The sequence below is a fragment of the Electrophorus electricus genome, chromosome 10 (genome assembly GCF_013358815.1).
Source record: "Electrophorus electricus isolate fEleEle1 chromosome 10, fEleEle1.pri, whole genome shotgun sequence".
Lineage (NCBI taxonomy): Eukaryota > Metazoa > Chordata > Actinopteri > Gymnotiformes > Gymnotidae > Electrophorus > Electrophorus electricus.
Genome location: NC_049544.1, coordinates 13,289,342 through 13,314,875, shown reverse-complemented (window position 1 = coordinate 13,314,875; position 25,534 = coordinate 13,289,342). Strand labels below are relative to the sequence as shown.

Below are 25,534 nucleotides of genomic sequence, written 5' to 3'. Positions count from 1 at the left end.
AAAACAGCAGACAAAATAGGATGGTGATGGGCATTTCTAGTGCAACCATAGTGACAGCAGTCAGTGGTCTTACCCTCATCTTCATCATTAGCAGTGACAGTAATGACTACATAGCCCACTTCTTTGTCCTCCTCCACACTGATCTCATACACAGGCTGAGAGAAGGCTGGGGCATTGTCATTCACATCCGTTATGAAAATCCTCACATAGGCTGTGTCTGTGTAGCGACAGGAACATTTCACACTCCATAATACATGACAATGAAATTAGTTAAACATTAAGAATTGTTTTAGGACTAATCGTTAGAACTTTATCTATGTCCACACAAAACAAACAGACTAAGTGTGTAATAATATTGTGGCTTTTGTATATTACATCAGTGGATTAGAATCAGAGTTACTGAACCAACTCTCAGAGATGATGTAACTCCTTCATTAAGGATAACTTCATTGTGTTAAGGAGTGGAACTAAATATGGTGGCTAGCCTGTTCTTCTGTTGTTGCCTGAAGACCATGTAAGCAAGGAAGAGGTAGGAACAATGGGAAGCAGCACACACCTGTGTTGGGCTGTCCTTGCTGCCCAGGCCGGGCCGACTCGGAGCTGTCCTGGGACTGGACCTCGATCAGGTAGGAGCTCTTCTGCTCACGGTCGAAGGTAGCCCGGGTGTGTATGACGCCCGTGTAGGGGTTGATGCTGAAGAACTGAGAGTCCCCACTCTGGTCCTTTAGAATGACGTAGTTGATCTTCATGGGAAAAGGAAGGAGTCAAAAGAAGGTTGTAATTTCACATAAAAACATGCAAGTTTGGAGCGGCAGTGTGATAAAAGTGCAATTTGCAACAGTCGTGTTACAAAAGTTTAATGTTCAAAAGTGTTTTGTAGCTTTTAGTGTCACTTTGTATCTTTTATAGCTTCCTATTTGTTACAGTAGCAACATGAAGTTTTTTTCCCCCAGAAAAGGGTAGAATGCACCATGTTTTATTATTGCAGGTTTGGAACCAAGCCAAAAACAGTCTTCACTTAACAAAGAGTAAGATTGGAGCTGTCTGGAGACTCCAGGAGACTGGAGCAGGAGCAGAAGCAGGAGCTGTGAGGTCTGTTCTGTGGGGCTCACCATGCCATGAGGGCCAGAGTCCAGGTCAGAGGCCGACACCTGCACCACTGATGTGCCAATCTCTGCCCCCTCTGGAACAGTGGCCTCATATGTGCTCGACATGAAAAACGGCACATTGTCATTTACATCTGATGATGGAGATGACACAAAGAGAAAGAGAGAGGGAGCAAGAGAGAGAATATATTTTATTATGTCTGTAAAGAATACACACACAAATGCCAAAGGTTTCATAAGGATACGTGACACTGAATGGCATCCCCCAGGTTGTGCTAAGTGGTAGTGTTTTTTCCTCTGAGTAGCAACTGAGTAGGCTACTGGGTTGACAGCAGACAGGGCTGTGTGTGGGTGAGTAGTTGGGAGGGGAACCTGCTTCTGCCCTGCAGTGTGCTGATTACACTGCCTCTCTAACCAGCTTCTGGAGGCCTTTTGTCTTCCTCTCATTCTGTTTCAACCTCCATTTTCTCTCTAATTAATTCTGATGTGGTCTCAAGTGTTGTGCTTCACTGCTGTAGCTGCGTACCGCTTTTCTACTACCCTCAGCAAACACACGCACACACAAAAAAATTACACATGGCCACCTGTCAATCGTCAGTGTCATAAATCACTTCACAAACTCCGAATTAGCAGCATACACTCCTGTGTGCAAACACACAACACAGGCTAAATGAGGTAAGAAAGAAAGATATGTAATCATCCTTGCTTTAATTCAAATTCAATCACAGAATGAGAGCAGCTTGCTTTGTGTGTGTGTGTGGAGATAGGCATGGGTATGAGACACTGCTGAGTAAACCACCTAGAACACTTCTGCAGCCTGGTGCAGGGAATCTCTGCACCATGTTTAAGATCAATATCAACCTTCTTTTTTCTTTTCCATTCTAGTCTTCTCTTTGTTCTGTTCAGTGCTGGTTTTGTCTCTGTGCTGCTTATGAGGCAGCCCACTTCGTGTGTGTGGATGGCCTTGGCACTGAAGCCCAGCTCTCAGTGTAAGCCTAGTCACTGTTGACTGCTTGCTGTACCTGGGGGCTGGATTGTGAGAGCATGCAGGCAGCACTCACCCGTGACGTTCACGTAGACCGTGGTGAAGGAGGCAAGGGGCACTGTTGCCACGTTCTGCACTCGCACGCGTAGTGTAAAGAAACGCGTAGCCTCGTAGTCCAGAGGCTCTGCCACCAGGATGGAGGCAGAGCCATCCCTCCGGTTGGGCTTGATGTAGAAACGCACAGGCATATTGGTCTCAGGGACCTGACCTTCCTCCAGGTTATAGGTCACACGGGGGTCACCAAGAGGAGAAGTGGCTTTTATGGTCTGTAACCAGAGGAAAGAGAATGTTACTTGGTGACTATTAGTGCCGATTTTCTTACTTTTCTATTTTGTTTTTTCTTCTCTTGTTAGTAACATAGTAATTATATTAGTCTACTCTCTGTGCGTAAGGATGGCCGCAAATTTGTGTGTATGTGTGTGTGTGTGTGTATCTGTGTGTGTGTGTGAGTGTTTTTACTGAACACCTGCAAGTGGCTAAGTGAGTTAACTGAGTGAAAACTGCTTGGTCATGCTATAATTCGTCTGGGAAGTACATTTGAGGGTTATTTATTTATTTATTTATTTTAAGGTATTAATTCAAAGAATGCAAAGGACTAAGAAAATTGGCGGTTTTGCCAAAGCGCATAGAAGATAATTAGCATTATTTGCGAAAGGGTATACAAAATCAGCAGAAATGTCAGTCATCGCTCTGCTGACACCAGCACATGAATACATTAGACACAGTTCACCTGTAATCCATCTCGTTTTCTATTGAACTCATTGACATTTATAGAGTAACTTTCTGCTGAAAGAGTCTCTGGACTCCTTCCTGATTTCGCTGAAGCTCTGTCTCTTTCACTCTTCCCCACCCCTCCTAATCTTAGCTGATGAGCAGAGAAATCACAGCATCCAGAAACAAACAGGAGTCAGATGAAGGCATAATACAGGCATGGTGATACATTGTGAAATGTCTTCTTCTGATTAGATTATTTAGGGAAAAGCAGAGAATGCAGTAGCTTTGCTGCTTCTGGATGAAATTCAGAATTCGATTTTTTAAATATGTTACTGAGAGTGCTCCTTTTGACAGAAGCAGTGCTCCTGTGGTGCAGAGAGGATTGGAGACTCTAAATCTTTGCTGTGTCACACTGTATCTGCAGTAGCAGGCACCTCAGAGCAAAGTTATCATATCTTCCTCAGCCAGTGTCAATAATAAGCAATGCTCTAACCTACTAAAGGCTTGGGACCAGTTTCCATTGTTGTGTGATAAGAAGATCTTCACGGATCTGAGTTCATGGTAAATAAATAAATGTTGAGGAATAAAGAAAAAATCAGATTTCATACCTTTCATTTATAGCCTTATAAAAGCAAAGGTCTTGTTCCTTTGATTAGCATTCCAGACTAAGCACTGCACTCCATGTTTTTTTCTTTCTAATTCTTTTTTTTTTCCTTTAGGGAGTCATTTTTTAAAAATTGTTATTTATTGACCTTTTATTTCCAATATGCTTTTCTCCTCGTCAGTGTGAAGTATTCTGAACCGCCTGTGTATGAAATGGGCTCTACGGATAAGCTTGCCTTGCCCTGCTTTTGCTGCGAGGGTGAACCTCAGTGTGCTGGGAGAACAAGAGCAAACTAACTAGGACTGAACTGGAAGTAAACAACTGGAGAAAGGCATGGTGCACTGGTTTGTGCGTTTCTTAAACATGAAAAGTGTTTCAGAGAAGAAAAAAACATTTCAATAGTTGGAAACATGAGTCTATGTTTGGTTTGGGAAAATACTATCTACAGATACAGCTGCAAACTGTCTTCTGGGGAGCTATAATTCAATGATCATAATAGGGAAAAAATTATCCCCAAACTACTATCAAACAAATGACACTGTCAAGTAAACACATTCCAGTACAATGCAGAAGACAGATGGCCATTGAAGCCAAGGCTGGGAATAAATGTATTGAAGACCCAACCATCTATGGTAGTCCTGTAACATGATGAATGTGTGCCTAGGAAAGCCTAAGTTCAAAGCAAGACATCAGAGAGAGGGCGGTGGAGGGAGCAGTGGTTTGAAAGAGAAAGAAACAAGTAGAAGGAGAAAGGGAGATAGAGGCAGAAAGTATTGGGAATAGTTAGTGTCCATGGGTTCAGTCAGCCATGACATCCAAGGCTCTTATGTGGTCAGGGAGGACAGCTCTTCTGCGGCGACATGGAGAAGACACACCTTAAAAGCTCAGCCGCTAGCGCCTCCTGCTTTTATGGGCTTTGAGGCTTTGACTTCCAGGACATGTCCCACTCTGGGCTGACCTAGTCCCTCACCTTTCCTGTCATGGGCAGTTTGAGATGAGCCCCCTGCTCAGACACCCACCCTTCTCTACAGAAGGAGCCCATCCCTGCTAGTTGCAGCCATCACCACAGACCTCAATAGGACGGACTCAAAATTTCAGAGACTAGGGCGAATGGTGAACTCAAACAATACCTACAGCTCCATCTCTGTTGATATGGTGAGTCAATAGTGGGACACTCCTATAGTGGAAGCACAGGAGAGCCTTTAACAAGTACCTTAGTCAAAAGGTCATTATACACTACTGCTGGAATTTTATGAAATTGCCAGTGCAAAACATTCACTGCTGAAGAGAGCATGAAAACACATTGGAAACTGGCACTTCCAAAACATTTACTATTGTGGTGGGCATAGGGTTAGATCCCATTAGAGCATGGGAGAGGTTTTCACGCTGCCTGCACAAGCATAGAACACCTGACTACACCGGAACACCAAACAACTCTCACACATCACTTTCCAGCTCAAAAGAGCACTTTTCCTGGTCAGCACTCCAAAAGGCACAGACTACAGTCCACAGCCATATGAGAGCCCACATTTCACAAAAAGTAAATGGTCTAAACTTTAAATTCACTCTTTTGGTTCAAACTGAAATTTGGTTGAAATATTCATAAAAGTAGGCATTAGCTAAATAAATAATTTTGATTCGGTGCTGAGGAATACAAACTTGACTGACCGGTGAAACTGTACCTGATTAATCTGCCCCCTGAGTTTATTAGCACATGGCAACGCAGTTTGATGAGAATGGGATCCCCATTATCTGGCCTCCATGCACAAGAACAAAACCCCTTAATTACTTCCTCAAAGTTGCAATTACTGCATTTGGAAATTTGCTAATTATCATTCCTTGAAATGATTCCACAATGAGGTGACTGATATTTACATTTTTAATTAGAGAAAACGATACATGGAGCAGGAAGGAAGGAAATGGGAGAGGGAAAGACACACACACAGAGAGAGAGAGAGTTAGGAAGAAGGAGTGATGAATAGGAGAACTTTGTACACAACAAGGCTGCTCAGTGTACTTAATGAATGCATTATACTGTTTAACAAGCCTAATTTGTATTTAGAGTTCTGAGGATAAATTACCATGTTGGCTCCCAATGCACAGAACAGATTTGAACAGTCAGTTGCTACAGTTACTCCACACTAGGGAGTAAATCCTTCACTTGAAGAGAAAGGGAGACAAAGAGTAAGAGAAAACAGAGAAAGCAAGAGTGAGGGAGAGAGTGAGCATAAAAAAAAAGTGTGTAATTGTTCTGAAGTGTTTTGTTGTTCAAGTCACATTACCAGGAACATCACTGTTTGGGTTTGTGTGTGGGTGTATATTTATATGTGCAAGAGAGAATTAGGTTGGCAGATGAACTTTCTATGTTATCTCCTAGTGATAGAGAGCAAGACTGCAACATAAAAAATGTGTCAAAATTTGGCTAATACCTGTCATTTTTTCTTGCAGAAGAGGTTCAGAACCCTGAACAGCAGTATATGCTCTATTAATGTTGCTGATGTAATTGAGTCAACATCATAAGAAGGCAGAGCTCTTAGGTGAGAAAGAGAACCCATTTTGTCTATCTGACATTTGACCCACCCAAACAGTTATGGTGTTAAGTTGAAATTTTATATCTTAAAAATATAGTTAATCGATACAATGAACTTGAAACAGGAAGCCTAGACATTAGATAGTAATTTAAGATACACCAATAGAGGTAGAAACAAAGCTATTCTTCTGCTTATGTTCTGGTAATTGACGGAATTGAGGGCTAAATGGAGCTGAAACTGAAGAGAGCAGGAAGAGATTAAACAAACACATGGTGTGGGAAGTGTCAGTCATCTTGTTTGGAAATGTTCAGACATTGCAATTGACCACATTAGCTGAGGCATGTGAACAAACACTACATACACATACAAAATGAAGACTCACCCTGACCCTTCAGACTGACACAACCTAACACATACACACTTCCACTCAAACACGCAGTGAAATTCAAAGCCCTTAAACATAGACAAGCTCTCACAACAAACTGCAGCAGTGCTACAGTGCAGTACTGAATGCAAACTCAAAGAAATGCATATACTGCAGAAGCAAACATAGTGTAGACACTAATAGTGTAGACCACAATGTTCACTGGGACATTTATGTATTTGTAGATGTAGAACAGCAACTAATACTCCCACAGTACACACAATGAGCTATCCCTTTTTACAGGGATAGTTTAAATAAATAAGTCAAATTATTTATTTTTTTTGGTAACAGTTCCTATGAATCCTGTATTTATAACGCAATATATACTATATATAATGCTTTATAATGCATGTGATAAACTTGTATAATTACTCATTAGTATTTATAGCTACCTGTACAATACCTTATAAAGCAAGAGTATATAACTTCATGTGAGATTTTATAAAGATTTATATCAACTGTTCATAAGAACAATAGACATATTACACTATAACAGGCTATGATCTCTGAAAAAGATTCCAGGTGAGTAATTGCAGTGTACTGTAGCAAAAGATATAGAGATAGTCAAAATTAATAGTGAAGTAATAATTCCAGAGAATTATATATATATATATATATATATATATATATATATATATATATATATACACACACACACACACACACACACACACACACACACACACACACACACACACACACATATACGTGTATATATAAACAGGATGTTCTCCCATAAGCCATCCAAAGAGTACTCTCAGTGGAAGAGTAACAGTATAAGAACAGACGCACCAAATACTAGAAAGGCATATGGGAGGAGGCATCACACAACAACAATGACCAGTGGTTGGTGAACCTGAGAGCAGACCACAGTAAACTCCCTGAACAGTATCCAGTATCCACCATGCTAGCAGATGTCCAAGAGGGGCTGGACAGCATCAGGCCCTGACATGGTCTACGCCTACTGGCCGAAGAAGCTAACTGCATTCCATGAGCACCTAGCAGCACAAATGAACCAGCTGCTAATGGATGGAACCACACTCAATGGTTAACTGAAGGATGGAAAGTCCTGATGCTGAATGACCCCCTGAAAGGGTCAGTTCCATCCAACTACCAGCTGATAACTTCCCTCTGCACAATATGGAAGTTCCTGTCAGGCATCATTGCAGTTAAGATGTATAGGCACATGGCTGGATACATGAGCAGGGCCCAGAAAGGCATTGGCAAGAACACAAGAGTAGCCAAGCACTAGCTATTGCTCAAGATTGTAAGACCATCACAATGTGCCACATATGGGTCCCAGAATGCTTGAGGCTATATAACATCTACAGGTCTCATCAAGAAGCCTTTATCAAGAAGTCAGTTGGGCTGTGGAAGATGACCCAAGAGGCCAACAGCACAATTCACCATCAAGTGCAAGATTTAACAAGGGGATGCCCTGTACCTGTTGCTGTTCTGCACAGGGCTGAATCCCCTCAGTGAGATCATCACCAAGAGTGGCTACGGATACCGGCTATGGAATGGAACAACCATCAGCCACCTCCTTTAGATGGATGACATCAAGATATATGCCAGAAGTGAACGAGACCTCAACTCACCAATCCATCTCAATAGGCTATACAGCAATGACATCAGAATGTCATGCTGACTGGATAAGTGTGGTCAGATGGTTACAAGGAGAGGGAAGGTACCTAGAATGTAGAGGATCATACTACCAGATGCTGAGGGAATAGGCTAACAGATGTTGAAGGCAGCTACAAGTACCTTGGAACTCCACAGGCAAATGGGAATCATGAAGAGACCACAAGGAAAGCAGCTACAGGCAAATACCTACAAAAAGTGAGGTAAGTCCTGAGAAGTCAGCTGAATGGGAAGAACAAGATCCAGGCTGTCAACACCTATGCCCTACCAGTCAGATACCCTGCTGGCATAATAAGATGGCCTAAGGAGGATACATCAAGACAAGGAAACTCCTCACAATGCATGGAGGGTTTCATCCCAAATCTAGCACTCTGAGACTGTACACTAAGCAGAAAGAAGAGAGCTGAGGACTAGTGAGCATCGAGGCCACTATCCAGGATGAAACCACCAAGATAGTGGAATGATGGCCCCAAGTGATGAAGTGCATTGTGAGTACCTCAGACAGCAGAAACCCAAGTAGGATGGGAATGAGGAGGAGCAAAAACCTGGAGAAATCCCACCAATGTCTGGAAAAGGCTGTAATGAAAGACAACATATAGGCACTGATTATGGCAGCACTGGAACAAGCTCTGAATACAAGATCAATAAAGGCTGGGATCTACCACACCAGGCAGGACTTCAGATGCAGGCTGTGCAAAGATGCCCCAGAGAAAATGCAACACATAACAGTGGGATGCAAGATGCTAGCAGGCAGAGCGTACATGGAATGCAATAACTAGCTGGCATAGTATACACAAACATCTGTGCCAAGTACAGGCTGAAAGTTCCAAGGTCAAAGTAGGATACACCCCCAAAGGTGGTGGAGAATGACCATGCTAAGATCCTGTGGGACGTCCAGATACAGACAAACAAAAGTAGTGGTGGATAAACAGCAGAAGAGGGCTGGAGTGATAGATGTAGCAATCCCAAGTGATAGCAACATCAGGAACAAGGAACATGAAAAGCTTGAGAAATACCGAGGGCTGTGAGAAGAGTTGGAAAGGATGTAGAAGGTGAAGGCAATAGGGGTTCCTGTAGTAATCGGCACACGAGGGGCTGGGACCCATAATCTGTCAGAAATGCTCCAGCAAATCCCCAGAAGAACATCCAAGGTCTCTATCCACAAGAGTGCAGTCCTGGGAACAGATAAGATACTACACATGATCGTCAAGTTCCCAAGCCTCTGTTAGGGCCCCTGAGCTTGAAGGAAACAGACCACCCAGAAGAGGGTGAGTGGGGAATGGTTAGATGGAAACCTTAAGAGGCCTACAAGTCACAGTGTCTCACACCCACTGTGAAGTTTGTTGGAGGATCAGTGATGATCTAGAGGTGCTTCAGCATGGCTAGATTTGAACAGATTTGTCTTTGTGAAGGACGCATGATCCAAGCTACGTACAAGGTTATCCTGGAAGAAAACCTGATTCTCTCTGCTCTGACAATGTTCCCCATCTCTGATTGTTTTTCCAGCAGGATCATGCCACACAGCCAGGTCAGTTAAGGTGTAGCTGGATCACCACCAGATCAAGATCCTGTCATGGCCAGACCAATCCCCAGACCTGAACCAAATTGATTTCTGAACTCTTGCTTACTTAGAACATTAATATTGTGTTGTATACAAATGAATATGAGCTATTCTTTGCATTATAGCATTATATGAGATCTGAAACAAATTATCTAAATTTTATATATATATATATATATATATATATATATATATATATATATATATATATATATATATATATACCAATATTTAATTGACACAGCTCTCTCAGGTATGAAACATTAAAACACACACTTGAGTCAAATATATTCTGATAATAGACAGCTATTGTTCTGTGTACTATTGTGTGTGAGAGGGTTAAACTGTGAAAGTAACTAAGGTATAACTGCATAAAATCATAACATTAATTTTTTTTTTAGTATTTCAAAGATGTTTGTGCACATTAAATAAAAAAAAACTTGTATATAAAGAATAGTGATACATTTCATAACATTATCAGATATATCTGTCTCCATCATGGCTCCGTTAAGTGCTGCTGAGAGACAAGGACGACGTTGTGCATGTCAGGATGCTGATGCTGAGAGGAAGCAAAAATACTTAGAGAGTGAACATCAGCAATGGAGACGGGATGTAGAGCAAGGGAAGAAGAAGAAGATTAGTGATCTAAGTGAGCTGTGTAAAAAGTGAAGGAAGCAAAACAAGAAGAGAAAAGAGAAGCCAGAGGCTAGGAAGCACAGTTTGGACACCCATCCTCAGAGTCCAAATACCATCCAACAGCCAGAACAGCAGTCAGAATCTTCAAGGTCACGGCTGTATGCAGTTAGGATTGAAAATAAATGGACATGTAGAGAATAAGAAGCAAGCTTATTATTAATGGGAAATTGTTTTGCATATGGTGTACATAACTGACCGACTAAGTTACCATTTTATATTTTTGTCTTGTTTTTGGCAATGTGAAAAAGGAAAATGAATTTCCAGGAAGAACAGACACACTACACAAAGAAACTTAAAAATGAAAGAAATTGCTAGAGAAGGAAAGAAAACATGCAGACAAATACAGAAGATATAAGTGCTTAGTGAATCTCCTCATTTAACAGTAAATGGATTAACTAAGACAGGCAGAGCAAGCCCCACAAATAGAAAAACGTACTTTATCATGAAATCTTGATTCAAGATATAAAGAAGTACTGTAAAGCAGGGTGAAACGCAGGGTTCCGAGTGAAAACCTCTGTACTAGATATCCCACACACAGGTTCACTGGGCTTTCAAGTCCAAAGTCAAAACCCTCTTCACCTGAGATGACCTCAGTTGGATAATGACATGATGAAAACAAACAATTACTAAGAACAAGGTGAAGAAACAGAAAAGGTTTCTGGTTGACACAATGAAAATTCTTCCCAAGAAATGTCATGCTGAAAACACACACAAAAACCCCCACATCATACTGCCTTTTCTGCAAACGTCCACCATTTTGGATTGTACATCCCACTCTCTCTGATCACAACACATGTCTGAGTAAAATACATGAAAATCTCAGATTTTTTTATTGAGAAGTTGCATCATTTGAGGCTCATAGATACCTCAGATCTCGAGAGTTTGTCCGAAATGGTAAACTGCAAAATGTATGATGGGTGTGCAAAACCAGCAAAAATGTATGATGGGTGTGCAGAATGCAAATACAAGACTGGTGTCTGGCTTTGATGGTTTGGCAAAGGCTGCAATTCCTCAGTGGGCTACAGTAGAGAAAGAAATGGAAAATGCAAGGGAAGGTCCTACCACTGTCAAGCTCACAGAGAAGAAAACAATGGAGGACACAAGATAATTTTGTGGAGTTATTCCACACTCTTCTGCAGAAATTCAAAAGGCATGTGTTCATATAAATCAACAATACTTGCACTGCAGAGTGTTGAAAAATCTGTGAAAAAAGGAGGCAGTGATTCACTGACTTCTCTGAAAACTACACATGCAAATACAGCTCAGAGATTCAAGCTGTCTACTTTGACTCTTCACACCAACATGCTTATCTGGTGTTTTGTACATAGGTGGTGAAAAACAGCCCATTTGCTTTATTAGTGTCACTTTTCGAACACAAAAGTAAAAGTCTCTCTGCTATATGGAACACATGAATCCAGTGCTGGATGATCTATAAGCCACATATCCACAAGTATCTGTTCTAGTGTTGGACCATGTTTACAATACAAACAGAAAGGGAATTTCTTCCTTTTTAGCACAGAGCTTGCAAGACAAGGTCTGAAAGGTGGCACCTGAAACATTTTTGAAACAAGTCATGGTAAGGGAGTGTCTGATGGTGTTCAAAAAGAACAGCTGACAAGCTGGAAGCCAACAACTGTGACATACCTGATGTCTGTGAGTTATATAAAGCCCTCACAAAAACATCTGTTAACTGTTAAGCTCTTTTGTGTAGCAAGTGGAGCAGTGGAGCAGGCAATAAAAAGGATGCCAAGAGAGATTCTGCCAGTTCCATCCACAATGAAAATTCACCAAGTGTTTACATTCATTCCAAGAGGGAATCATTTACCAGGAGGTCAGTTGCTTGTGCTCCATGCAAAAAGCAGCTGAGATGTCAGTGCTTCACCACACAACACTTCACTTTCAACAGGACCAAGCCCAAAATGTGCCAACAGAAATTGCTTGGAAAAGTGGGGATCTGCTTAAATATGGGGTGTGTGCTTAAATATGTGTTCTTAAATATGGAACCTGGTGCCAACAGGTTCTTCTGGCATGCTAAAGATGACATCCTGTGGTACCTCTTTGATGAGGTGCTCGATATCAAACACCACACACTGTGACATTCCATCACATGGAAATCCAGAGGGATGTATGGAAGTGACTCTCCCAATCTCTTTTATGGTGCTCTTGAAGCTTCTGGGGATGTCAAAGTTCCCACAATTTTGCAGAACATTCGGAATCACACTGAATGTGTAAAGTGGGAGACTCCTAATATAATAGGCTAATTTATAGTCACATAAGATGAAGGATTAATTCTGCAATTTTATTAAGACAAGGAATGTCTAATGGAATTCTCCTCTGTTTTAAATGCTCCTCTGCCTTCCCCTGAGAGGAATTCAAGTTTCTTTTTTTGCTTATTTGAACCATTGTTCATGTATCAGTATTGGCTGTTTAGTTATTAAATTCTAATTTTGATATGTATTTTGAATCTTGTTTCTTTAAGTCATGCCTATTTTTATATCTACAATTAACAATTTTTTCAATGGTAGATGAGGGCTGAAACCAACAGATCATATAGAGAGACAGTTTGCATGTACCCCCACATCACATCAGTTACCTCCCCATCACAGGGTCACTTTATTAAAAAAAAAATAAAAAATAGAAAGGGGGTGAAATGCTCCATAAATTAATGGTGAATAACATTCTTGTTTTCTGGACTGATCACAAAAATATATGTTTATATTTAATTTTGAAATGAGTTAGTATTTTCTGTACAAACGTTGAGGCCATTGACATGTCAAATTCACTTTTCAAGTTAAAGAATATAAAAATGAAAACAGCAGATTAAATTACATACTTTCTATTGCTTGTTTAGAAAAAAAGGACATTCTACTAGTAGGAAAATATTAGATTTTAAATTTTTAAAATGTATTTCTACTCAAGTGAAATGTCAGTGACGGGATGGTACAAGAATGGCTCCCCATGTCTAAATAATCAGGGAAATGTTAAAAATGTATTTTAGAGAATTAACTTATCTTTCATGTTGTGGATTTTTAAGAAAAACACAAATCACTCTTGATGAAAATTTTCCAAATTGGAAATGGTACCCACTTTTGTAGAATGACTCAAAATCAGATAGATGATATGCCTGTTTGCAGGTACACCAATATATGTGAACCAGACAGAATGCAAAACAGATAAGAGACAGAAGAGAGTGTAAAAGGAACCTGTAAGATCTGAAGGTGCAAACTATCTAAGTCTTCAAAAGACTGTTCTCACCAGTGCAGCTTGCCTCTTTTCTAGTGCCAGCATGCATGCTGGGTAATGGCCCTCCCTGCACATGGTGTGAAAGCAGAGGTACTGTGCAATTAGCAATCATTAGAAATCCTCTCATCACACCCCAATGACACTGGGAAGAATGACAATATCAGAGACTCAACAATGGAGTCCTTATCTGCAGCATGTTTTAATAGAGTGTGTGTGTGTACGTGTGTGGGTGAGTGAGTGTTTTTCCTATGAGAATACATATCAAAAGATATTTTGATGTGTGTGATTATGTGCTTTTTTGTGAATGTGTGGAGCAGACCAGTACTCAAAGTCCATGTCAATGTCTCAGCTATGGGAAGTGGAATACAAAGGAGAGATGCTGTCTGACCACAGTTGAACACAGAGGAGTGCAATGGATGTTGTGTGAACACAGTGGAACACAATACAATTGAAGCTGTCTGAACACAGTTGAACACAGAGGAGTGTGCTGGATGCTGTCTGAACACAATGGATCACAGTGCACTGGATGCTGTCTGAACACAGTTGAACATGGAATGTTCAATTAATGTTCAATTAATTGAGAAACTCATTGATAAGGAGATTTAGACTTTGCACCCACAGCCTCATATAGTGTAATTACATGTCAGGTTAGCACTGCTAAATTTAAACAACAATCTACCTGGGTACTTAATGGAGGAGGTTAGGGAAGCAGAGGAAAGAAGAGAAAGAAGGAGAGAGACAGAAGGAGAGTGAGAGAAACATCCATAATGTGTGCAAGGTTTAGACCGATATTCATTATCTATGACAGAGACATTCACTGGAGCACTGAGAGATGAGAGTGCTGTCAGAAAATGAATATAGTAATTAAGGATCCTTCTTGAGCAGGGGCCTATGCAATAAGAGACCATTGTATAACTTGATACACTGGCCATGTCATCCCATCCACTTTCCTCGCACCAAGGATCTTTGTTTCCAATATGTCTAATCAGGAGTTTGAAATTGATAGCATTTTGTGTGTGTGTGTGTGTGTGTGTGTGTGTGTGTGTGTGTGTGTTTGTGCACCTATGTGTGTGTATACCAGTGTGTGAATTCAAGAGGTTTCATTAGCAAAACCAACAGTAAAGAAAACCGGACCTGTGCGGCTAGGCCAGATTAATACAATGTTCTTTGACAGTGCCTTTGGTACATTTCTGTTCAAATATCCCAACTGTATCCTGTGGTAATGTGAAAAGCAGGTGCATATGTCTGCTTGCATATGAATGTCTGGAGAATGTGAGAATATCTGGCAACAGCAAGATGAAGATGCTCATGGAGTGAAACTGGAACTCTTTTTGGCTGTCTTTACTGATAAATTGTCTTCATACAGCAGTGGATAAGAGAAAGAGAGAGAGTAGAAAAGAAGGAGATCAAGAACGTTTTTCACATTTTTCCAAGCCATTTGAATTAATTAGAAGAGAAAATTCTTACAACTAGTCCATACAATTTAGGTGGACAAATGGCGGTCATTGGCAAGATGCTCACTGGGTGTACAGTCTGAGTGTACATGACTGAAAGCTAACAGAAGATAAAACAAGCTGAAATATCAAACAAAGTATGAGCCAGATAAAGAATCAAACAAGCAAAATGGAACAACAGAAATGTCACCCTCCCAGCTCATGTGTTTAACCCTAATTCCATAGGTACCCAGCACAGTTAGACTACTACACATGACAGTACAATACAAAAACAAAACAAAACTAGTAATTATAGAAAACAACAATCTATCCTAGCACTAACAGCCACATCAGTTCTTCTTAACAACGACTTGGTTTTGGCATCAAGAATACAATATACAATGGCCTATATACATACACAAAGTTTTATATATGTGTATATATAAATCGACTGTAATATAAAGGTACTTATGGGAATACCAACTGGCCCTTTTCAGTTGTGGGTCAGGCCTAGACTCTCCACAGAGATGGAGAGATGGCTTCCTTCCCCCACTACACAGCTAGGAGACAGGCCCGTGTCCAGAGCATCCGGAGAGCAGCACTCACCACTATTTTGGTGTCGCGGATGGTGTTCTCGGGAACGGTGAGCCAGTACTCGGCCTGCTCCCACTGCGGCGGCTGGTTGTGCACGTTGGTGATGGTGACGGTGAGGTCCACAGAGCTGCTGCGCTTCCCACCGTCTGTGGCCACAATCTGCTGTAGGATCCGTGACGTCTGGAGGGAGAAGAGTGGAAAAGCATGGCCGAGCCAGGATTAGGCAAGCCTTCACATCCTCTCCAGCCATAAACACGAAAGTAAAAGGATCCATCTTTAAGGAAAGCCACATACATAAGTGAATCGCAGCTCTGCCAGCACCCCCGCCGACCCCCCAATACCACCAGAGTTGGACGACATTTTTGCTGGTGGGAGGGTTGAAATCTTTGTTCAAAAGATTTTTACAATGACAGAGAGAGAAATTTGTGCCATTTAAAAGTGAAAAAAGTCAGCATTATTCATTGGAAAATGGCAGGCAGACTACAAAAGTACACTGTGTGGTAGCATAGAGAGACCTTTTCTCTAAGACTCTCATTTTTGGGCTCTTAATTTGACTTTCAAGGCTGAGCCCTCACAGAAAAATGGAGGAGGAATACGTTTGTACCACATATTCCACATCGCTTCACTCAGATTACCACTGTTCGATTAATAATAGAGGAGTTCTTCTGAGTCAGCAGTAAAACTTTGCTTAACAACCTCCAAAATAGGTCTGCTTTTCAGGCCATACAGCATAAAAGAGGCGGGCGGGGAGAAAGTGAGACGGAGACACAGACGGACAGGTACACACAGATACACAGGCAGACGTACAGGCATATAGACAGAGTGAGGAAAAGAATGAGATAGAAGAGAGAACGAGAAAGAAAGAGAACAATAAAAGCTGTGTGTTTGAAGGCAGGTAAGCTAAATGTAGGCGATGTCTTGGCTCTTGAGCAGTGATCAGTTCTGACAAATGTGAGGCAGGGGGACTGGAGTGGGCTAATGGCAAACACCACGCAGACCTCTACTACCCAGAGTGACCCGCACTGAGGTAAGGACTGCAGGGAGGAGGGATGGCTTAGGGGAGGGGGAGGAGTCATCAGGGAGAGAAAAGGATGCTGGATCCCCACAAAATTCTACCTGCCCTCTAACCATGTAGGCAGCATCTGTCTCTTTTAGGCTTGATGGACACAGGTTAAAAGCAAAAAAAGGTGTTCAAGTGAATTCTGTATTAATATTTCACTGCATGTAATCTTTTACCTGAGCTTCACTACTCTCGTGGAGTGACTGGTATGTATGTGTGTGTGTGTGTGTGTGTGTGTGTGTGTGTGTGTGAGAGAGAGAGAGAGAGAGAGAGAGAAGGAGGGGGGGGGAAAGGAAGGGAATCTGGGTCTCTGTAATGACTCTGCCAAATGGGGAGAAAATCCATGCTCCTCACTCCAGCTCTGACACCACACAATGCAGCTAATTCATCATGGCTGCCACTGCTGCTTGGCTGGCCAAATCGCGCTGTCGACATCATCTGAGTACAGCCTGTCTCCCTGTCCAGGCCTGTGTGTGTCCACAGATCCTTCTTAATGTCAGACAGTGAACCTGCAGGTTTTATATAACCTGCGCAGAAATGACACAGCCCGCCACTGCTAGGCTGAGAAACGGGGAGATGACATCTCTGCATAGACCAAACAACAAGAGCACAAGCACACCCACCCACCCTGACACACACACACAGGGAAAAGGATGGAGGGAAAGGAAGAACGTAAGAAAAAATAAAATAAGAAAGAAAGAAAGGAACAAAGAACGAAAGAATGAAAAAGAAAAGGAAAGAAGGGAAAGAAAGAGAGCCAGGTCAGAACAGAGACAACGCAGACAGGGCATGGGAGGACAGTGCAAGACAGACACAGAAGGCAAAAAACAGGAATAACGGCAGCAAATGAAGGAGAGGGTGAAAGCGTCTGCCATAAATAAACAGCATCTCCCACTGTGCCTAGAGGATAACAGGGAAATGTCGGAAACAGCTCCCCATGAATATATTTATGCATGGAAGAACACCACGCTTTCTCCTGCTGCCCTGCTTGTATAGATGTATATGCAGTATATATACAGCCATGGCTGAAGTGCTCTTCTGGTATGTGTCATGGTTAATATGCAAATGCTGAGGAAGGCAACAAAGACTGAGGTGAGTATTGGTCTCTGCAGAGAATATTTCACACACACACACACACACACACACACACACATACACATACACACACACACACACACACATACACACACAGGGGTAGTAGGCAGCTTACCCTGAGCATACTTATAACAGCAGCTGCACAATGTCAGTGAAACACAGATCTATTCTTACTACAAGGGTCTGTCAGATGTAACCTTATAAATATAATATTCTTATTAAAAATTCCAGTTCCAGGTCATGTTGACATAGTTTTATATACTTGTATGTTCAGACAGATTTTCTCTGTCAGCTAGAGGTACCCAGAGAGCCTGATGGGAATGTATGGGGCTAACTTGCCCCCTAGAACACTAAAGCACTATAGTGGACATGTGCTGTCCACTGAGGTGTTTTCATATGTCAGACCCCGGAACTGGGCTCTTGATTTGGAACATGGGGCAAGTACCTTGTACAGAAATGAGCTCTTCAAATGACATAATATTACATTAATACAGGTATTTTAAACAAGTATTGCAAAATCTTACACATTATGTATATAAATCACTTTGTGTCTGTGTGTGTGCCTTGCACCTGTGAGATAGGGTGGCTGACATAGATCCATCCTGTGCTGGGGTTGACGCGGAAGTAGGCCGGCTCCTGGTGGGATAAGGAGTATGTGATGGCAGCGTTGGTGCCCTGGTCATCATCGTGGGCCGCTGCCCGCAGGAAGCTGGTGCCCACTGGCGTATCCTCCCTCAGGAAGTCTGGGGCAGGAAGGATTAATGTCAGAGCAGTTGTCAGAGAAACAGCAGAAGCTCTGAAGATGGCCCCTGAAGCCCTGCTCCTGTCGCTGACACAGCAAAGACTAATGCACGTCCCTGAAACGAGTCACTCTTGCGCTGCTTTTAGCGTGATGAAAAGGAAGTATGACATCAAACTTATCAAACACATATTTGTGCACATGGTAAACAAACACCAATCTGTTAGAAGAGCAGGGAAAGAAAGACATTTCAAAAAGCTTTCTCTCCTCCTCCACAGCTTTCAGCCAATCTAACACTGATTTAAGATGAAGTTGAGACACTAAGTGGGGGTCTGCTGAGGCTCACCGTTCTCAAACTGTTCTACATATGTAATATTTAGGTCTAATGGGCCCTGACTAGACTGGAACCACTGGTTTAAAAAGATGTTATGACAGAAAAAGTTGGGCCTCTTTAATTTGATGGAGAAAGTGATACTGATAAAGTAACAAATGTTTTAGGAAAGGTCAATAACAGAGAAAAGAGTGTTACATTTCTGTGGTGGAGATGTAGCCCTGTCTAATGAGATGAAGGGTAAGATAGGATCATGCAAAAGCCCTGATGACTTGGCGTCAACACTGATCTTTTGCTTGTATATAAACAAGTCTATATGTAAACATCTGTATGTAAAGTCTGTATGTAAACAAATTGGTTTTAATCCTAAAGAACTCAGCTTTTGCAAAACTAGCTAAACACAGCCCTCAAGAAGACACTGCTCCCTGAGCAAATCTACAAACTGGAGTTGTATTGAAAGCAAATTATAGATTCCTCAGATATTCAAACTACCTGATATTCAAATATTCAAATTAACTGGAGGAAGTGAGTAGGCGAGGGATTCGTGGCAGGCCCTGTAGAAAACAATAATGGAAACTGCAGTGTGTGTGTGTGTGTGTGTGTGTGTGTGTGTGTGTTGTGTGTGTGTGTGTGGTGTGTGTGTGTGTGTGTGTGTGTGTGTGTGTGTGTGTGTGTGTGTGTGTGTGTGGGGAGCCAGGCACAGCAGGGACCACGGTGCCTCTTACATTGGTAACGACTGTTCTCAAACTTGGGGTCGTTGTCGTTTTGGTCACAGATGAGGACGGTGATCTGACAGATTCCGATGAGAGGCTCCTCAGCCAGGTCAGTGGCAGTGACAGACAGCGTGTACTCTCTCTGCCTCTCTCGATCAAAACTCACTACCGTGCTGATCACCCCTGTGCAAGACAACAGACGGCACACACGCACACACACGCATACACACACACAGCAAATGCACACACATGCACACGTACATATCCAGACATACGCATACCCAGACACATGCACACACACAAACACGCACACACACACACACACACACACACACACACACACACAAACACGCGCACACACACACACACACACACACACACACACACACACACACACACACACACACACACACACACACACACACAAAGGACATTCAAATAAATTTACACTGTGGTTTCTGGATGGTGTTTGACAGGAAGGTATAAAGTTTGTGATGCTCCTCTCTTGGGCATTGCTGTCCACCTGTGTCGGAGTCGATGGTGAACCCAGGTGAGGCTCCATCCCGTTGCATGATTCCGTATCTGACCTCTCCGTTGACCCCTGTGTCTGCATCATGCGCATGCACGTGTAGCACGACCGTACCTGGAGGCTGGTTCTCCAGGACCAGAGCGTTGGAGCTGTAATTATAACACTGGACATGCGCATGCACACACACACACACACACACACACACACACACACACACACACCCCCACACACACACACACACACACACACACACACACACACACACACACACACTTCTTTACTGCTGAGCCACTCCTTACATGAGCACAGCAGCAGAGCAGAACTGCTTGCTAATGAGGACATAGTTTCACTTATTCCCTCCTCATAACTTCATCTCTCCCTCTTTCTGCCCCTCCCCCTCACAGCCTACTCTCATCTGGGAAACGGCCATGCCGTGCACGCAAAGTGGGGCGACTGATCGACCGAGTACATCAATAGCAGGGCTAAAGGGCTCAAATCGCTCACCGCCCTCAAGGGAAAAAAAACAGCTCACAGTTTGCCCTTCTCATTGTCTTTCTGCACACACACAGAGACAGACCCATAAACACACACATATGCACACACTTTGAAGAAGGCTAGAGAGGATTTGGCAGTTTTAGCAAGGGAAAACACTTTAACAGATAGTCTATTGGTCTAGTGCCATAATCTATTGCAATTAGGAAAAGAGATGACCCTTGAATGCAAAGCATCGGGAGGTAGTGAGGGAGGGAGGGGGGTTGGGGGGTGTGATTCTGACGAGTGCCTGCCAGCCTGCACCGTGGCCTGGTTCGATCGCTCCACTTGCACGGCCAGCAGGGGTGGGGTAGGGTGTCTGCCTCAGGCTGGCGGACACAGGCTGAGTGGGTTGGAGACGGGGCCACATGTTGCCTCTTGGGTGCATTTAGTGCTCCTCTTTCATATGCATCCACAGTGCCTGGGGCTAATTCCCCCCTAAAATATTCATGGGCATCAGCAGCAGAAGTGGAGCGGTAGGCCCAGCCAGCCTGGGTCCAGTGGGGACAGGAAGCCCGCCTGCCCCCTGCGCTCCTGCTGCTCTCTTTCCCCACACTCCAGAGACACTGCCTGGTCACCGGAGAGAAGCCGAGCTCTCACATCTCCCGCTAGCAGCTGTCTCACTCTTGCTCCCCTTCCCCACAGCCCCCAAATTCCGAAAAAGGCCTTTTCATCCATCAGTGTCCTCTATCTATCTATCTATCTATCTATCTATCTATCTATCTATCTATCTATCTATCTATCTATCTATCTATCTATCTATCTATCTATCTATCTATCTATCTATCTATTTTTCTCTCTCAGCTTCTACATCATTCTCCCTCCTCTTTTCATCTTTCTAAAAGTTCTCCCAATCGTTCAAACTTGTTCCATCATTCTCTTTGTCATTCCTCCATTTTTTCCATTATGCCTTCTCATCTATCCCTCTACCCCTCACTTCCTCTGGGGAACTCGGGGAAAACTAAATAAGGAAGAAGGTTAACAAGCTGCTTGGCATGCAGCGTTTCTTGAGAGGTCCTGACCACAAGCGCTGGCATGCGCAGCACGGCTGAGGTTCTTTTCCGACTGGGTTGAATGCAAAGGTCTGCTCTCTCTTACCTCATCAAACACGGGCTTGTTGTTGTTGATGTCATTGATGCCCACGATGACCTGGGCAGAGCTGCTGAGGGGGAGGGGCCCGCCAGAGGCGTTGTCATCGGTTGCCGTAACATCGAGGACATACTGTGGCCCGCGCAGTTTGGGTGGAGGGCTGCGACGCAGTTTGATGATGCCTGACCCAAGCACAGGATGACCCGGGTTAGTCCACTGCACACAGGGGCCAACTGGACCACAACAGTCAGCAGCGCAGCTCTGATTTCATTGACATGCTCTGCTGTCACTTGACATATATGCACAAACAGAAACAAACATTGCACTGACATCCTGTACAACATGCTGCCCCTATGAAGAAAAAAGCTTGGCTGTACTCAGCATCCAGTGTAATTGGACTAGCTGCACATGCGATTTGCGCTTACAAATGAAATACAAAATTGAGGGTTTGGAGAAGCAATAAATAAAAATCGATGACATCTTTGAAGTCACAGTTTTAGAAGACTATACAGTGTGGGAGCCTGAGGCAATGTGTGTGTTGTGTGTATGTATTTATGTGCAGGAGTGTGTGTATGTGTGTGTGTGTGTGTGTGTGTGTGTGTGTGTGTGTGTGTGTGTGTGTATGAAGAGGATAGAAGCGCTTGCTAACAAATGACTGTAGACAAATGTAACCTTGATTCTGAATATAACCATGACTTCCATATACACACATACCACGCTTTGACAAGCTACATGAAAGATATAGTCTGCAAAGTGGCTTTATAATGAAGTGAAAGCAGCTAATTTTTCCAACAATCCAATAAGCAGGAGATGAACAGCATACTTTCAGACCCAGTCTGCAGAGAGGAACACACACTCTCAGATCCAGTCCACAGAGAGTAACACGCACTCTCAGACCCAGTCCACAGAGTGTAACACGCACTCTCAGACCCAGTCCACAGCGAGTAACACGCACTCTCAGACCCAGTCCACAGAGAGTAACACGCACTCTCAGACCCAGTCCACAGAGTGTAACACGTACTCTCAGACCCAGTTCACAGCGAGTAACACGCACTCTCAGACCCAGTCCACAGCGAGTAACACGCACTCTCAGATCCAGTCTACAGAGAGTAACACGAATTCTCAGACCCAGTCCACAGAGTGTAACACGCACTCTCAGACCCAGTCCACAGAGTGTAACACGCACTCTCAGACCCAGTCCACAGCGAGTAACATGCACTCTCAGACCCAGTCCACAGCGAGTAACACGCACTCTCAGATCCAGTCTACAGAGAGTAACACGCATTCTCAGACCCAGTTCACAGAGAGTAACACGCACTCTCAGACCCAGTCCACAGAGAGTAACACGCACTCTCAGACCCAGTCCACAGAGAGTAACACGCACTCTCAGATCCAGTCCACAGAGAGTAACACGCACTCTCAGACCCAGTCCACAGAGAGTAACACGCACTCTCAGACCCAGTCCACAGAGAGAAACATGCACTCTCAGATCCAGTCAGCAGAGAGGAGCACAAACTCTCAGACTCTTTTTAAAGCACATTGAAGATCTTGTTAAAGATTTGTTCCCCGGAACGCAGTGCAGATGCCTCAGTGATGTTACTACTCTAACCTCAACCCCCCAAAAGCCTGTGTGTGTGTGTGTGTTTGTCATTCTCTGTGTTTGTCATGACTCTACGCACCCTTCTGGTTGTCAAGTTCGAAGTTACTGTCTTCATTGCCCCCAGTAATGGCATATGTCACTCCATCCCCATCTGGATCCTTGGCATGCACAATGGCCACAAGAGTTTCAGGACCTGCGTCCTCTGACAAGAAGGTCTTATAGCTGCAGAAAGATAAAGAGACAGAGAAAGAGAGGTAGAGATAGTAGAGACAGGTAGACAGTAGAAAGAGAGTGAGAGAGAGGTAGAGGGGGAGAGAGAGAGGTAGAGGGGGAGATCAGTCCTTGAACATCACACGATCACCATCTGTTTCCTCTGAAGCTCATCCCAGAGCACTCACAAATGACCATGCAAACTATGCACTGGAACAGCTCTCAGGATCAGGCCAGCACTCTATAACACACACACACACACACACACACACACACACACACACACACACACACACACACATACATGCACACACCTCTATTGCAGTTCATGTAGGGGCTGACTTTAGACATGAAGTATTCAGCTAAATCCACCTAAACCTCAGTAACCAAAAAGACAACTTTTGTCTATCTAGATTCTGAAATAAAAGCTGCATTTTATGTAAAAAGAGAACACACCCTCTCGCTCTCTCTCTCTCTCTCTCTCTCTCTCTCTCTCTCTCTGACACACACACACACACGTGCTAGTATGCAAAACCTCAATGTGCTCCAGCAGCAGGAAATTTAGCATCACCGCCTGTGTGTCCACAGCCCCAGCTTGCTGGCTGGCAGTGCCCTGCGTCTCTGCTCAGTGAGCAGCTCAGCAGCTCCTCTGCTTGGCGAGCTCCTGCTGAAGCTGTCCCAACGCCTGCCTCTCCTTCTGCCTGCTCTTAGGAGGTGCCAGAGCCCTGTCAAGCCTGATGCCTGCCTGCCTGCAGCTGCTGGACAGCCCTGAAGCCCCATCCCCAGTGAGCAGCGAGAAAGCCATCAGAGCTCCAGTCTATGACACTCAGAAAATGGGAGGGGCAGAGCAAAGGGGAGGGCAGGAAGGAGAACTAAAGAACATGGATGAGAGAGAGAGAGACAGTAGAAGGAAAGAGACAAAAGGATGTAGTGTGTAACTGAAAGGGTGGAAGGCACGTACACAGTCTGGGAGAAGACAGGGGCTTCGTCATTGACGTTGGCCATGCGGATGCGGATGGAGGCTGTTCCGGTGCGAGGGGGCATGCCCTGTCCACGGCCACCACCACACACTCATACATGTGGTTGGGCCGTTCGTAGTTGAGTTTCCTGCTAGGGCTCACCACCCCCTGAGATGAGACAGCAAACTCCAGACTCTGGACGAAGTAGGATATCTCCGCATTTAGGCCGGTGTCACAGTCCCTGGCCAGCACTAATGAGGAGAGAGAGAGAGAGAGAGAGAGAGAGAGAGAGAGAGAGAAAGAGAGAGAGAGAGAGAATGAGAAAGAGCAAAAGAGAGCGAGAGAGAGGGTGGAGAAAGGTTGTGAGAGAGGGTGGAGAAACAAGAAAAAGAGATCTATAATGTCATGTCATGTTGGCAGAGAGGTACTATTGCAGATTTTAAATGGGAAATTGATTTGGCTTTTAGTTGGTCACTCAAAATCAAAATTCACCCCCAGTCTCACACAAACAGGGACTATATATTTAATATGCCTATGACCATGAGCGAGCATGTATACTGTTCAAGGATGGGCATGCTCTTATGAGCTGAAGGACCCTCATTTGTGGCTGTACTCTGGAGCTTCGAGGCTGGCTGAGCTTTGAGGCTGGCTCAAAGCCAGTAAGTGTTTTTGAATTAACTAGTAGGTCATGTTAAAAGAGCTCATATTAATTAAAATTCTGTCACGGGGCCAATCCTTTGTTTGATACATTTAAGGGTCTATCTGTCAGTGGGAGGAAAAAGGCAGCTGTTGACAGTCTACTAAAGGACCACTTGAAGAAGACTTGGACATCATTCGTCCTGCGTCCATTTCACTCATGCGGTAGCAACAAATGAAGCCTTCTAATCTCCAAGGAAAATAGTGAGCTATGCATCCACAGACATGGCCACAAACACACACACACACACACACACACACACCACACACACACACACACACACACAGACACACACACAGACACACACACAGACACACACACACACACACACACTCTCTCTGTAGTTTTTCTTGTTTTTGTTTGTTTACACGTGTTTATGTATGTGTGTG

At 43.5% G+C, this 25,534-nt stretch overlaps 1 protein-coding gene across 1 annotated transcript in view; it reads right to left on the bottom strand.

Moving 5' to 3' along the window:
• The window catches only part of si:dkey-22o22.2 (neural-cadherin), a 99,942-nt gene that overhangs the window by 22,939 nt on the left and 51,469 nt on the right, over nucleotides 1-25,534 (bottom strand). Inside the window, 12 exon segments of the mRNA XM_027003010.2 lie at nucleotides 74-217; nucleotides 557-743; nucleotides 1,113-1,240; nucleotides 2,168-2,417; nucleotides 15,605-15,772; nucleotides 18,318-18,490; nucleotides 19,543-19,713; nucleotides 20,054-20,222; nucleotides 21,689-21,861; nucleotides 23,359-23,501; nucleotides 24,451-24,538; nucleotides 24,541-24,699. Of these exon segments, the coding sequence (XP_026858811.2) occupies nucleotides 74-217; nucleotides 557-743; nucleotides 1,113-1,240; nucleotides 2,168-2,417; nucleotides 15,605-15,772; nucleotides 18,318-18,490; nucleotides 19,543-19,713; nucleotides 20,054-20,222; nucleotides 21,689-21,861; nucleotides 23,359-23,501; nucleotides 24,451-24,538; nucleotides 24,541-24,699 (1,953 nt within the window).